The following is a 13,164-nucleotide window of genomic DNA, read 5'->3' on the forward strand; positions in this document are numbered from 1 at the left end:
AGGATAAACCTGTGACAGGACTGGAGTAGGTGGTGCTGGGTGGGTACGTCGGGTAGGTACTGCACCTTGGTCTGCTGTATGGATATGATCCCTGTGGAAAGGGGTTGGGAATGGAAGTGGCATAGTGATGGACTAGGCTGTTTTATAGGTTGAGTGAGTGATGAAACGCCACTTTAAGAAAAGTGGAAAGGATTTTGGGTAGGATGTTCATTTCAGAACAAGAAGAGAGACAATGAAAGCCCTAGCTAAGGATATGGCTCAGTAACTGTTGAGTGAAATGGGCTTCATATCATAAGAATTAAATATTTCAAATTATTAGTGAACTAAACAGAAAACCACATTCTCACTCTATCATGGGCAGGAAAAGACAGATCGATGAAACATCCAATAGGAGTTTTTACAATTAATGTTCTTCATCTTTTCTCAACAACTTCACAGGCTTGATTACTGTGGGCATACCTCATTGTAATCTTTGCCTTAAGTTACTTAGGTGAAAGGACAGTTAAAAATAGACAGAAGAAAATAAAATGTACCCATATAGGTAAACTAGCATAAGTTCCAATACAGCTGCCTCCCTACTGTATACTGGTACTGTATACTGGCATGGTCCACAATTATTGGATGACAATGTACAGTAGTGGTGCCCTTTCTACATACAATCAAACATATTAAAGTTTATTTTTGGTTATAACTTGTATGTTTGGCCTGACCAAGGTTTAAAACACCTTTATTGATGGTCAATTTTATTTTTATGTATACCCTAGATGTGCCAGCTCTCTTATTCTATAGTTTTATTTACATAGACAGAAAAATAAAATATATACCCATATAAACCAGCATAAGACCCAATACAGACAGGACTGGAATAGGAGGTGCTGGGTGGATGGATAGGGTAGGTCCTGCACCTTGGTCTGCCACATGGATATGATCTCTGTCGACAGGGGTTGGGAGTGGGAGTGGCATAGGGGTGGACTAAGATGATTTGTAGGTTGGGTGGACAACAGAACACCACTTTAAGAAGAGTAGGAAGGATCTACGGTAGTATGTCCGTCACTTTAAGCCAGGGACAAAGATATTGAAAGCCCTGGTGAAGGATATGGTTTAGTTGTTCGCATCCAGGATGATATTGGGTGACAAAGAAGCCACTCCTTTGTGGCTGATTCTTGGGAATGGTAGGAGGATTGAAGGTGTGTGAGAATATGGCATGGAAAATCTGTTTGTGGACTAGGTTTGGGAGGTATTCCTTGTCTGTGAAGGCCTTTGTGAGGCCTTCAGCATACTGGGCAAGGGAGTTCTCATCACTGCAGATTCATCGACAGTTGGCTATTGAAATGCGGGTACTTTAGGTGAAGATCAAATGTTCAGTAAGGTGGCAGAGGCCTTATGTCAGGTAGTCACTCCTACTCATTGCGACCATGTTGGAGCCTTTGTCAGCAGGGAGGATGATTAGGTCTGGATCTATATTCTTCTGCCAAAAGACTAGTGTTCCTAGGAAGAGACCTGGGAGAGGATGGTGAGCCCAATTGTGGCAAGGATTTCATGGAAGCTGACTAGGGGGTGGTTAGGTGGGAGGGGGGAAGGCTTATGTTTGGATGGTGTTATAAACTGAGAGAGGCAAAGTTCAGTATTAGGATTACATAGGCTTCAGAAATCTCTACAGAATTGAATATCTTACTCGCAAAACCTGTCAGCACCAAAATAGCACAAAGGGATCCCCATAAATAGGAAATTGTAGGGCAAGCGAGAAATCTTGAACCACTCACCATCGATGCAAATGCTCGTAACAGGAAAATATGGTGCTGGAGCCATAAAACCTGGAGTCTTGTTTCACACTGTTTGCAACTTCTGGGCAAATATACATCCCAAGAGTGAAACATGGTGGAGATTCCGTAGAGATTTGAGCGCCATATCATGGTATACAATGGGCCTCATTGTTACTCTGCAAAATCGCATCATTGACCATGATATGTGACCATTTTTGTCAATCAGGTCCATTCCACGATAAAATGTTTGCTCCCCAGTAGTGATGCTGTGACCTAAGACGACAGGGCCGCTGTTCACAGAACTCACATTGTCCAGGACTGGTTTTGTAAGCTGACGACGAATTGATGCATCTCCCGTAGTCACCACAGTCAGCAGATCTCAGTATTATTAAGCTGTTGTGGTCTACTTTGGAGAGAAGGTGTACGATCACTACCCATCTCCATCATCATTACTTGAACTTGCCACTATTTTACAGGAAGGATCTTATGAGACCGTCTTAAGAACCATACAGGTCTGTATTTATTCATTCTGCGATGACTGGAAGCTGATTTGAATGCCTACAGTTTCCCTACACCGTATTAGAGGTGATAATGTGCTGTGTTTTTAGTGTTTCCATATTTTTGTCCACCCACTGTACATGCCCACTGTGTTGTCACAATTTCCAAATTGTCACAACTAGCTTACCTTACTAACTCCAACAATGCGTTCTCTTCCGAAGTGCAGTTCATACTTGCTTAAAGATTTGTCAAAAGATTTTTGAAGCGTTGTCTGTTATTACTCAACCTACACTGCACACTGATGTAGCTGTCTTATATGGTGTTTCCTGGCAACTTTTACAACTATGCAAGAGAAAGGAAAGAAATCGCCACCTGTACATCATCAGTGATGTAACAACATGAAGTGATATTTTCTAACAGTAGATATTGCTCTTTCTGAATTAGTTCCATCTATACAGTTTATTACTGAGTGCATGTATTTGTGCTTAGTAATTCTGTCATGTTATAGTAACCAGCAGGCAGTTACTTGATCAGATAAAAACAAAAAAAACCTGTATTACAGATAAATGCAAAATCAGCTTCTCTGCTTCATCATAACTGTAAATTATGGAAAAATACTTACTGTCATTTTTAATATTTGTATTTGATTGCCATTCTTTTATAGATTTTCTGTATAGCATATTTCTAGAGGAAATATAGTTTCTTGATGAAAAATATAGAACTTGCAATTGTGCTGTTACAGGGAACTGGGCTTGCAGGAAGCCATGTACATCCAGAAGGAAGGTGATGCTACCTCTACATATGAGAGAATAAAATCTTTGCAAGAGGAAATTGAAAATTACAAGTATGTATACATTATTATTACTATTATTGTTGATGTTACATAAAATTGTATATCCAGCTCTCAGAAAAAAATTAAATAACGTGTCAATTACTTTACAAAGTAAACATTATTAAAAAGAGTAATTTTTGTTAAAGTAGGTGTGTAAAAGAGAATATAAAACTTTTCAGATCTGCAGATTTGGGTGTTTGCTACCTGCTAAATCTAGAATTAATATTAACTAGGCTATTTTCTTTAAATGATCACCATAATTATGTATTGGGAAAATGGCAGCCTGATTAGAATGCTAGTCAAATATAGACAGAAAAAAATCAAGCAGCAAGATCCAGTCATAGAAAATATAAAAAAATCTAGTTTTTTAAACCAAATTTTCATTAACACAGCAAAAGGGAGAAAATGTTGGGAGGAAACCAAAGTAATTGGAATTAAGGAAAGCACTGAGAAATCATAGGTGATGTGAGAGACAGCAGGGCAGTGCAAAGGAACAATCAGTAATGAAATGTTAGACAGTGAAAGTATCATAGAGATGCTCGTGCAACTTCAGTGGCAGACACTCAAAGAGATATATTGTACATCACAGTGTGGCTTACTTATTGAACTCAGTCAGGAGCCAATTAATATGTTGCTGCCCCTACACACATCTTGCGAGGAGACTGTGAAGGTAAAATTAGATTGCACGTCATACAAAAACTTATCAACAGTTGTTCTTCTCGCACACCAGTTACAATTGGGACTGGAAAGGGAGGAAATGATAGTAATAGACTAAGAAATCTAAGCCACATAAAGTGAAGTTTTCTGCAGATGATAGATGTAGACACTTAAATAAAAATGTATTTGAAGACCTTAGGGCCTAGAAATTATGTAATGAGCACTTAATGTATGAGGGCTAAAGTAGTTGCCACCAGAGGGATAGAGTATGCTGATAATCATATTGTTGAGTGATGTGAAACAAATATCATCATGGGGGCACACTGAAAAAAAACTTTTATTGAAAAAATAGCTAGTAATAGAGATACCAAAAAGAAAGTAGAAAGCCATTGCTGGTTTAAGCTATTGCTGAATGGGCGATATAAACCAAGCACATGATGTGCAACAGAGTCTCACATTTATTGCACCCAGAGTGGTAGCACATCAGTGCATTCCAACAGCCAGAGTAATGTGCTGCTATTATTATCTTTCCACCCAAGACACTGTGGCCACTGTCTCATTCCAGACCAAACTGGAAACTTCAAACAATGGTAGCTCCAGGTTGTAATATCAACAGTATTAGGGAAAGGATAGATTCCTACTCACCGTAAAGATGCCATGTTGGGTTGCAGACAGACCAGACCAAAAGACTGTTACACATTGTGCTTTTTGGTCAAAGCCTTCTTCAGAAAAGAAACTGTGCACACATTCATGTAAGTAAGCACATGTAATGTGCACATGACCACCAACTCTAGCAGCTGGTGCCGGAATGCAACTGTCATGTTGAGCCACAATCTGGAGTGGGGCCAGGAAAATGGAGGGATAGCAGGTATAGGTGGGAGGAGAGAGGAACACTGTCTAGTAGAGCATGCAGGGCTAAATGGAGGCAATAGAAAACTGCCAGGTGCAGCTTCGGGAGGTTGTGGAGTGGGGTTAATGGGGAGCAGAGATGAAGAGGAACAGAGAAAGGGAAGATGAACAGGTGCAGGGAAGATGAACGGGTGCATTGGCAGGGAGTGGCACACAGTTAAGGTGATGGGATGTGAATAGGGAGGAGGTGATAGGTTAGAGGGGGCAGAAATTATTTGGTGAAGAGAGTGGGGCAGAAGGTTACTGTAGGTTGAGGCTGGTATAATTTAGAGAGCGGAGAATGTGTTGTAAGGATAAATCCCATCAGTGCAGTTCAGGAAAGTTGGTGATGGAGGGCAGGACCCTAGATTGCCTGGATTGTGAAGCAGCCATTGAAATCAAGCATGTTATGTTCAGCTGCATGTTTTGCCACAGGGTGACACCCTTCCCTCCACCATCAGCTTTCCTGAACTGTGCTGATCAGAGTTAACCTTACAACACATTCTCTGTTCCCAAAATTATACCTGCCTCAACCTAAAGTAACCTACTATTCCCTTACTCTCCAGCCAACAGTTTTCGCCCACTCTGTCCTACCACCATTAAATTAGAAGAACAAGGAAATAATTACTTTTGCCAGGAGTGAATGCACTGCTTATAATCTCGTGAATTTAAACAGGAGCAGTCCTTTGTACAAGTTGCAGAATTTCTCTGAGATTGAAAACACTGCAAAATTTTTCAGTGACTGTGAATTTGTATGACACCACATAATTAATTAACTCCATACAAATTGTATACTCTTTGCACATAGATTAGTCTGAAAGAATTAGACTGTATTCTGCACCAACCCAGTCTTGTTTGTGTTGATGACATGACTGAAAATGTGTTGAAGAATCCTGTGAAAAATTGTGAAATATCTGCTGTCATTTGAGTTTTCTTGGAGTTAACCAACATGTTGGGTTTAGCAGCATTTGCTGTTTGATGCTCATATTCACCTAATGTATGAGCATTGTGGGATATCTTCTCAAGGAATCATGACAGCCATGATGAATGCTCATGTAATTGTGTGGTGGTGTCATTGTCACTGCAGCTTGTTCCAGAGGTGCCTGATGATGTAAACACATATCTGTTCTCATGGCTACTAAAAAATTTGCAGTAGGTAGGAAGAAAAGAAATGTTCTCACAAAATGTAGGTTAACTAAGCTGTTCTGTAATCTGAACTTACTAGAAAAGGTGGATTAATGTTCACACTTCAAATTAACTTTGTACTTTTCTAAGTCTTGTAACCATTTTCAGATCACCTATGGCTGAACCACTAGTGTGGCATTTGGGGCAAGCAAGGTTCAAATCCCCATCATGCCATCCAATCTATTTTCCATGGTTTCCATAAATTAGAAAAGTTCACAGCTTATTTTACTCTGTATGTCCTCCATCTGTAATTACTCTATTGTTGATGTTATGCTAAATGCTAATCTTCCTCCATTCCCACTGAGAAGAAATGGCATTTGCTGTCTGAGAGTTGCCTTTGTTTCCAAGTGCACTAATGCCACTCTTACACCCTCAGAATTCGAGGTTAAATAAATCTAAACAGTCAGAGATTTCTTGCTAAAATGCATGCCCAGGCTCACAACTGTCTCCACGTCCCACAATTCCCCACCCACCCCCACAGTTAGATTTTCAACGACGTTTTTTTGTGCCACCTCTTTTCACTTGAGAACTCTTAATTCCGGTAAAGATTTTAACCATGTAGTTCTTGTACACAGTACAATCTTTAGTTGAAAAGCATCATTCAGCTTTTCTAATGGTACTGAGCTGTTTTGAAGTAATACAAAATATGAAACTTCCTGACAGATTAAAACTGTGTGCTGGACTGAGACTCGAACTTGGGACCTTGTGCTCTACCAGCTGAGCTACCCAAGCACAACTCACGACCCGTCCTCGGAGCTTTACTTGCGCCAGTACCTCATCTCCTACCTTCCAAACTTCACAGAAGCTCTCCTGTGAAACTTGCAGAACTAGCACTCCTGGAAGAAAGGATATTGCGGAGACAAGGCTTTGCCACAGCGTGGGGGATGTTTCCAGAACGAAATTTTCACTCTGCAGCGGAGTGTGCACTTATATGAAACTTCCTGGCAGATTACAACTGTGTGCCTGATCAAGACTCGAACTCGGGACCTTTGTCTTTTGCGGGCAAGTGCTCTACCAGCTGAACTACCCAAGCACGACTCACGGAGTCCGGTAGTGCACTTGCCCGCAAAAGGCGAAGTTCCCTAGTTCGAGTCTCGGTCCGGCACACAGTTTTAATCTGCCAGGAAGTTTCGTATCAGCACACACTCTGCTGCAGAGTGAACATTTCGTTCTGTAATACAAAATAGTTCATGCAAAGTAGTTCGTCCAGCTCATGTCATATACGAGCATTCACAGCTCATCGTTTTGTGTCAAGATAACGAGTATTAAGTTACTAGTGAGCATATGATTATGAAGATTAGTAGTGTGCCTGCATTGGTAATAGTCAATCAGTGCCTTGTCACAGACTGTGCCCTATTGCACCATATCCCTGGCTTTGATGTTTCAATCACAAAGCATGCTATTCTTTCTCCTGACACCACGACATTGGAGCTTCACGAATTGAAACTTGATTCATAAGATATTCTTAAGTCTCCAGCATCCTTTCAGCACCACTTTACCCTGATCACCCCCATATAATTTTTTATATACTGTCAAACGGGGTGATTTTGGACACTGGGGTGAATTTGGACAGTATGGCTTATTTGTTCTTTGATACTACATAGAAACAAAGAGTTACTTATTTTAACGTCTGTGCGCCAGTTATTTTAAACGCAAGATTGCATTTATTGCTTTCCACAACTTTTATTTTGCGTCAATTGTTTCCCTAGGTGAATGATTGACGAACGGTCTCAGTGTTAAAAATCCATGCATTATCGTTAAGTGGAAACTTCCTGTTGTTGCACCGAGCGGGAAGTTATTGTAACCATAATTGTCGACGCGCTCAGAAGCTAACAGCATTGAGACAATTTCTGTACAAGTTTGTCGAGTTTCTTGTGCAAGGTTATAAAATAACGACGATTTTTGTAAAACTGTGTACTGTGTGGGGTGATTTCGGACGATGCCAAGAACGTATAAGAGCAAGAGAGGTGCTACAGTACGGTGTAATTATGACCTGGAACTTTTAGATAAATCTGTTCGTGGTATTGAGAGTGGTAAATTATCATACAGAAAAGCATGTGATTTGTATGGTATACCTAAGTCAACCCTACAAAATAAAGTGCAGGAAGCACATCCGAAAAAAAAATGTGAGGACAGCCAGTGCTAAATAAAGAAGAAGGAGAAATGTTGAAACGAGGTATCTTGAGGGCTGCACATGGGAGATTTCCCTTCACTAAATTGGATATTAGATATTTAGATAAAGGCTACCTTGATAAATCCAGCAGAAAAGAGAAGAAATTTCGTAATATCTTGCCAGGAGAAGAATGGGTGCATTTATTCCTCAAACGACAGTCAGAAGATCTTTCCGTTCACTTAAGTCAAAATACTAAATGAGCTCGTGCAGAAGTGAACAAAGAGACTGTTTATTTAAATTCTTGCAAAATAAAAACTTATGTGTAATATATAAAATTCATTATATCATTCCATATCACTTATTCGTAACAAAGGGCTCCCTTAAAATGTGTAAAATGTCACCAAAATCAAATAAAAAGCATGTAGAATTTTTTAAAAAGGCAGTAACTGTCCGAATTTGCCCTCTATATACTGTAACTTTGGACAGAGATTAAAAAAACACGTGTCCGAAATCACCCCAATCCATTGGTGACTTCAGACACTTTATTTAACTGCCGCAGATAAATATACCTACACATACACTTTCTGGTTCTGGGATATTTTATTTATATACCCTACCACTTCCATAACAATCAGTTTAATCTAACAATATATGTGAAAGTTAAAATCAAAATAACGACAAAACAGTCTGAAATCACCCCATTTGACGGTACTATTTAGTTCTTTATCAGCCTTATCATAATTTTCACTGTCATCATTGTCTATTTATTTATTTCCAGTTTTGGCCCTTCCATATAATTTGGAATAAACTATTTCTTTTCTGTCCTTAACTGTTTCTTTCTACGATCTGCTACCTTTTCTCCATCTTCCAGTTTCTCTATTGTTGTCTCCTTCATCTCATCTGAGCTCTCATTTATCTTGAAATATCTTCTGTTATCAGTGACTTGTGTGCTGCCCTCTGTGCTACTTGTAACTCAACTAGTTTTCAAATCTTACATTTCACCAACATGTGATTGTGTGTTTTCATTTCACACCTTTGTCCAGTTCTTCTGTGTCTCCATTTCTGCATTTTTGAATAACTTCCATGATTAATTTCCAGTTATTCATTTTCCCTCAAATGCTTTCTTTTTCCTCACCAAAGGAATGAATCTCTTTTCAAAACATCTTTTTTTGCTGTTTATATTGAGTATTATTCTGTCTGCTGCCAGTTGGTGGGGAGGCTTGCGTGCCTCAGCGATACAGATGGCCGTACAGTGAGGTGCAACCACAACGGAGGGGTATATGTTGAGAGGCCAGACAAACGTGTGGTTACTGAAGAGGGGCAGCGGCCTTTTCAGTAGTTGCAGGGGCAACAGTCTGGATGATTGACTGATCTGGCCTTGTAACACAAACCAAAACGGCCTTGCTGTGCTGGAACTGCGAACAGCTGAAAGCAAGGGGAGACTACAGCTGTAATTTTTCCCAAGGGCATGCAGCTTTACTGTATGGTTAAATGATGATGGCGTCCTCTCGGGTAAAATATTCCAGGGGTAAAATAGTCCTCCATTCGGATCTCCAGGCGGGGACTACTCAAGAGGACGTCGTTATCAGGATAAAGAAAATTGGCGTTCTACGGATCGGAGCATGGAATGTCAGATCCCTTAATCGTGCAGGTAGGTTCGAAAATTTAAAAAGGGAAATGGATAGGTTAAAGTTAGATATAGTGGGAATTAGTGAAGCTCGGTGGCAGGAGGAACAAGACTTTTGGTCAGGTGAATACAGGGTTATAAATACAAAATCAAATAGGGGTAATGCAGGAGTAGGTTTAATAATGAATAAAAAAAAATAGGAGTGCAGGTAAGCTACTACAAACAGCATAGTGAACGCACTATTGTGGCCAAGATAGACATGGAGCCCATGCCTACTACAGTAGTACAAGTTTATAGGCCAAACTAACTCTGCAGATGATGAAGAAATTGATGAAATGTATGATGAGATAAAAGAAATTATTCAGGTAGTGAAGGGAGACGAAAATTTAGTAGTCATGGGTGACTGGAATTCGAGAATAGGAAAAGGGAGAGAAGGAAACATAGTAGGTGAATAGGGATTGGGGGTAAGAAATGAAAGAGGAAGCCGCCTGGTAGAATTTTGCACAGAGCATAACTTAATCTTAGCTAACACTTGGTTCAAGAATCATAAAAGAAGGTTGTATGCATGGAAGAATCCTGGAGATACTAGAAGGTATCAGACAGATTATATAATAGTAAGACAGAGATTTAGGAACCAGGTTTTAAATTGTAAGACATTTCCAGGGCCAGATGTGGACTCTGACCACAATCTATTGGTTATGAACTGCAGATTAAAACTGAAGAAACTGCAAAAAGGTGGGAATCTAAGGTGATGGGACCTGGATAAACTGACCAAACCAGAGGTTGTACAGAGTTTCAGGGAGAGCATAAGGGAACAATTGACAAGAATGGGGGAAAGACATACAATAGAAGAAGAATGGATAGCTCTGAGGGATGAAGTAGTGATGGCAGCAGAGGATCAAGTAGGTAAAAAGATGAGGGCTTGTAGAAATCCTTGGGTAACAGAAGAAATATTGAATTTAATTGATGAAACGAGAAAATATAAAAACGCAGTAAATGAAGCAGGCAAAAAGGAATGCAAACATCTCAAAAATGAGATCGACAGGAAGTGCGAAATGGCTAAGCAGGGATGGCTAGAGGACAAATGTAAGGATGTAGAGGCTTATCTCACTAGAGGCAAGGTAGGAAGTGCCTACAGGAAAATTAGAGAGACCTTTGGAGAAAAGAGAACCACTTTTGTGAATGTCAAGAGCTCTGATGGAAACACAGTTCTAAGCAAAGAAGGGAAAGCAGAAAGGTGGAAGGAGTATATAGAGGGTCTATACAAGGGCGATGTTCTTAAGGACAATATTATGGAAATGGAAGAGGATGTAGATGAAGATGAAATGGGAGATACAATACTGCGTGAAGAGTTTGACAGAGCACTGAAAGACCTAAGTCGAAACAAGGCCCCGAGAGTAGACAACATTCCATTAGAACTACTGAAAGCCTTGAGAGAGCCAGTCCTGACAAAACTCTACCATCTGGTGAGCAAAATGTATGAGACAGGCAAAATAGCCTCAGACTTCAAGAAGAATATAATGATTCCAATCCCAAAGAAAGCAGGTGTTGACACATGTGAAAATTACCGAACTATCAGTTTAATAAGTCACAACTGCAAAATACTAACGCGAATTCTTTACAGACGAATGGAAAAACTGGTAGAAGCCGACCTCGGGGAAGATCAGTTTGGATTCCGTAAAAATATTGGAACACGTGAGGCAATACTGACCCTACAACTTATCTTAGAAGATAGATTAAGAAAAGCCAAACCTACGTTTCTAGCATTTGTAGACTTAGAGAAAGCTTTTGACAATGTTGACTGGAATACTCTCTTTCTAATTCTGAAGGTGGCAGGGGTAAAATACAGGGAGCGAAAGGCTATTTACAATTTGTACAAAAACCAGATGGCAGTTATAAGAGTCGAGGGGCATGAAAGAGAAGCAGTGGTTGGGAAGGGAGTGAGACAGGGTTGTAGCCTCTCCCCAATGTTATTCAATCTGTATATAGAGCAAGCAGTAAAGGAAACAAAAGAAAAATTCAGAGTAGGTATTAAAATCCATAAAGAAGAAATAAATACTTTGAGGTTCGCCGATGACATTGTAATTCTGTCAGAGACAGCAAATGACTTGGAAGAGCAGTTGAACGGAATGGACAGTGTCTTAAAAAGGAGGATATAAGATGAACATCAACAAAAGCAAAACGAGGATAATGGAATGTAGGCGAATTAGTCAGGTGATGCTAAGGGAATTAGATTAGGAAATGAGACACGTAAAGTAGTAAAGGAGTTTTGCTATTTGTGGAGGAAAATAACTGGTGATGGTCGAAGTAGAGAGAATATAAAATGTAGACTGGCAATGGCAAGGAAAGCATTTCTGAAGAAGAGAAATTTGTTAACATTGAGTATAGATTTAAGTGTCAGGAAGTCGTTTCTGAAAGTATTTGTATGGAGTGTAGCCATGTATGGAAGTGAAACATGGACGGTAAATAGCTTGGACAAGAAGAGAATAGAAGCTTTCGAAATGTGGTCTTACAAAAGAATGCTGAAGATTCAATGGGTAGATCACATAACTAATGAGGAGGTATTGAATAGGATTGGGGAGAAGAGGAGTTTGTGGCACAACTTGACAAGAAGAAGGGACCAGTTGGTAGGACATGTTCTACGGCATTAAGGGATCACAAATTAAGCATTGAAGGGCAGTGTGGAGAGTAAAAATCGTAGAGGGAGGCCAAGAGACGTATACACTAAGCAGATTCAGAAGGATGTAGGTTGCGGTAAGTACTGGGAGATGAAGCAGCTTGCACAGGATTGAGTAGCATGGAGAGATGCATCAAACCAGTCTCAGGACTGAAGACCACAACAACAACAACATCTATATATTTTAATTACAATTTAAAATTTTTATGCTTAGCTATTTATCATTGTTAAGGTAGTTTAGGAAGTAATGTTACACAATTTCATTTATCTAGTCAAAGATTAGGATTTAAAATTTTTAAATGGCAGATGTGTGCTTACAATTTCAGATGTTTCCAGCAGATTTTGTACCAATAGTGACTTGTTAAGAAGGATATCAGTTTCAATGTCAGATTACTAGCAGCAGCATCAAAACAAATTAGTATTGATATGTCAAAAATATTGATATTCAGTTTGTCAGAATCTTGCTGCTGTTACAAGTGCTGTGGGGCAGTAGTTTCAGAAAATTAAGACAACAGAAAAATCAGCATCAAAGCTGCAAGATCTGCCCTGTGCTCAACATCCAGATAAAAAAAATGCTCCTGACATGCTGAGCAACACACATTTCATTATTTGTATGGTTTACCCCACCACAGCAAGAGTATTGTTGAAACAACTTTTTATGACATAAAGTGTGTGTTTAGTTATTGAGCTCTTCTAATATTCAATAGTCTGTGCAAAATTGTTTCTGAAAGCCTGACAGAGAATAGTTTCTCAGGAAGACAATTTTATATTTTTATGGATGATCATTTTATTCTGCCAAGCATTCTGTGTATTTATAGAAGTCCCAAGGATGTGAAGAAAATATCATTATTGCAGACAGGTGGTTAGCGAAAAACGTACTATTAATGATGTAGTCTATAATGTGATATGTTCCATACAGGCAGT

General features: G+C 39.5%; 1 protein-coding gene across 3 annotated transcripts in view; it reads left to right on the plus strand.

The window, feature by feature from the left end:
- The window catches only part of LOC126195820 (transport and Golgi organization protein 1), a 166,227-nt gene that overhangs the window by 120,932 nt on the left and 32,131 nt on the right, over window positions 1-13,164 (plus strand). For all 3 annotated transcript variants that reach the window (XR_007538614.1, XM_049934460.1, XM_049934462.1), the window contains exon 12: window positions 3,004-3,105. Coding sequence is in view for 2 of the 3 variants with exons in the window: in XM_049934460.1 (XP_049790417.1) it covers window positions 3,004-3,105 (102 nt within the window). In the remaining variant the exon portion in view is untranslated. The remainder of the gene's footprint in view (window positions 1-3,003; window positions 3,106-13,164) is intronic.

This window comes from Schistocerca nitens, chromosome 7, assembly GCF_023898315.1.
Source record: "Schistocerca nitens isolate TAMUIC-IGC-003100 chromosome 7, iqSchNite1.1, whole genome shotgun sequence".
NCBI lineage: Eukaryota > Metazoa > Arthropoda > Insecta > Orthoptera > Acrididae > Schistocerca > Schistocerca nitens.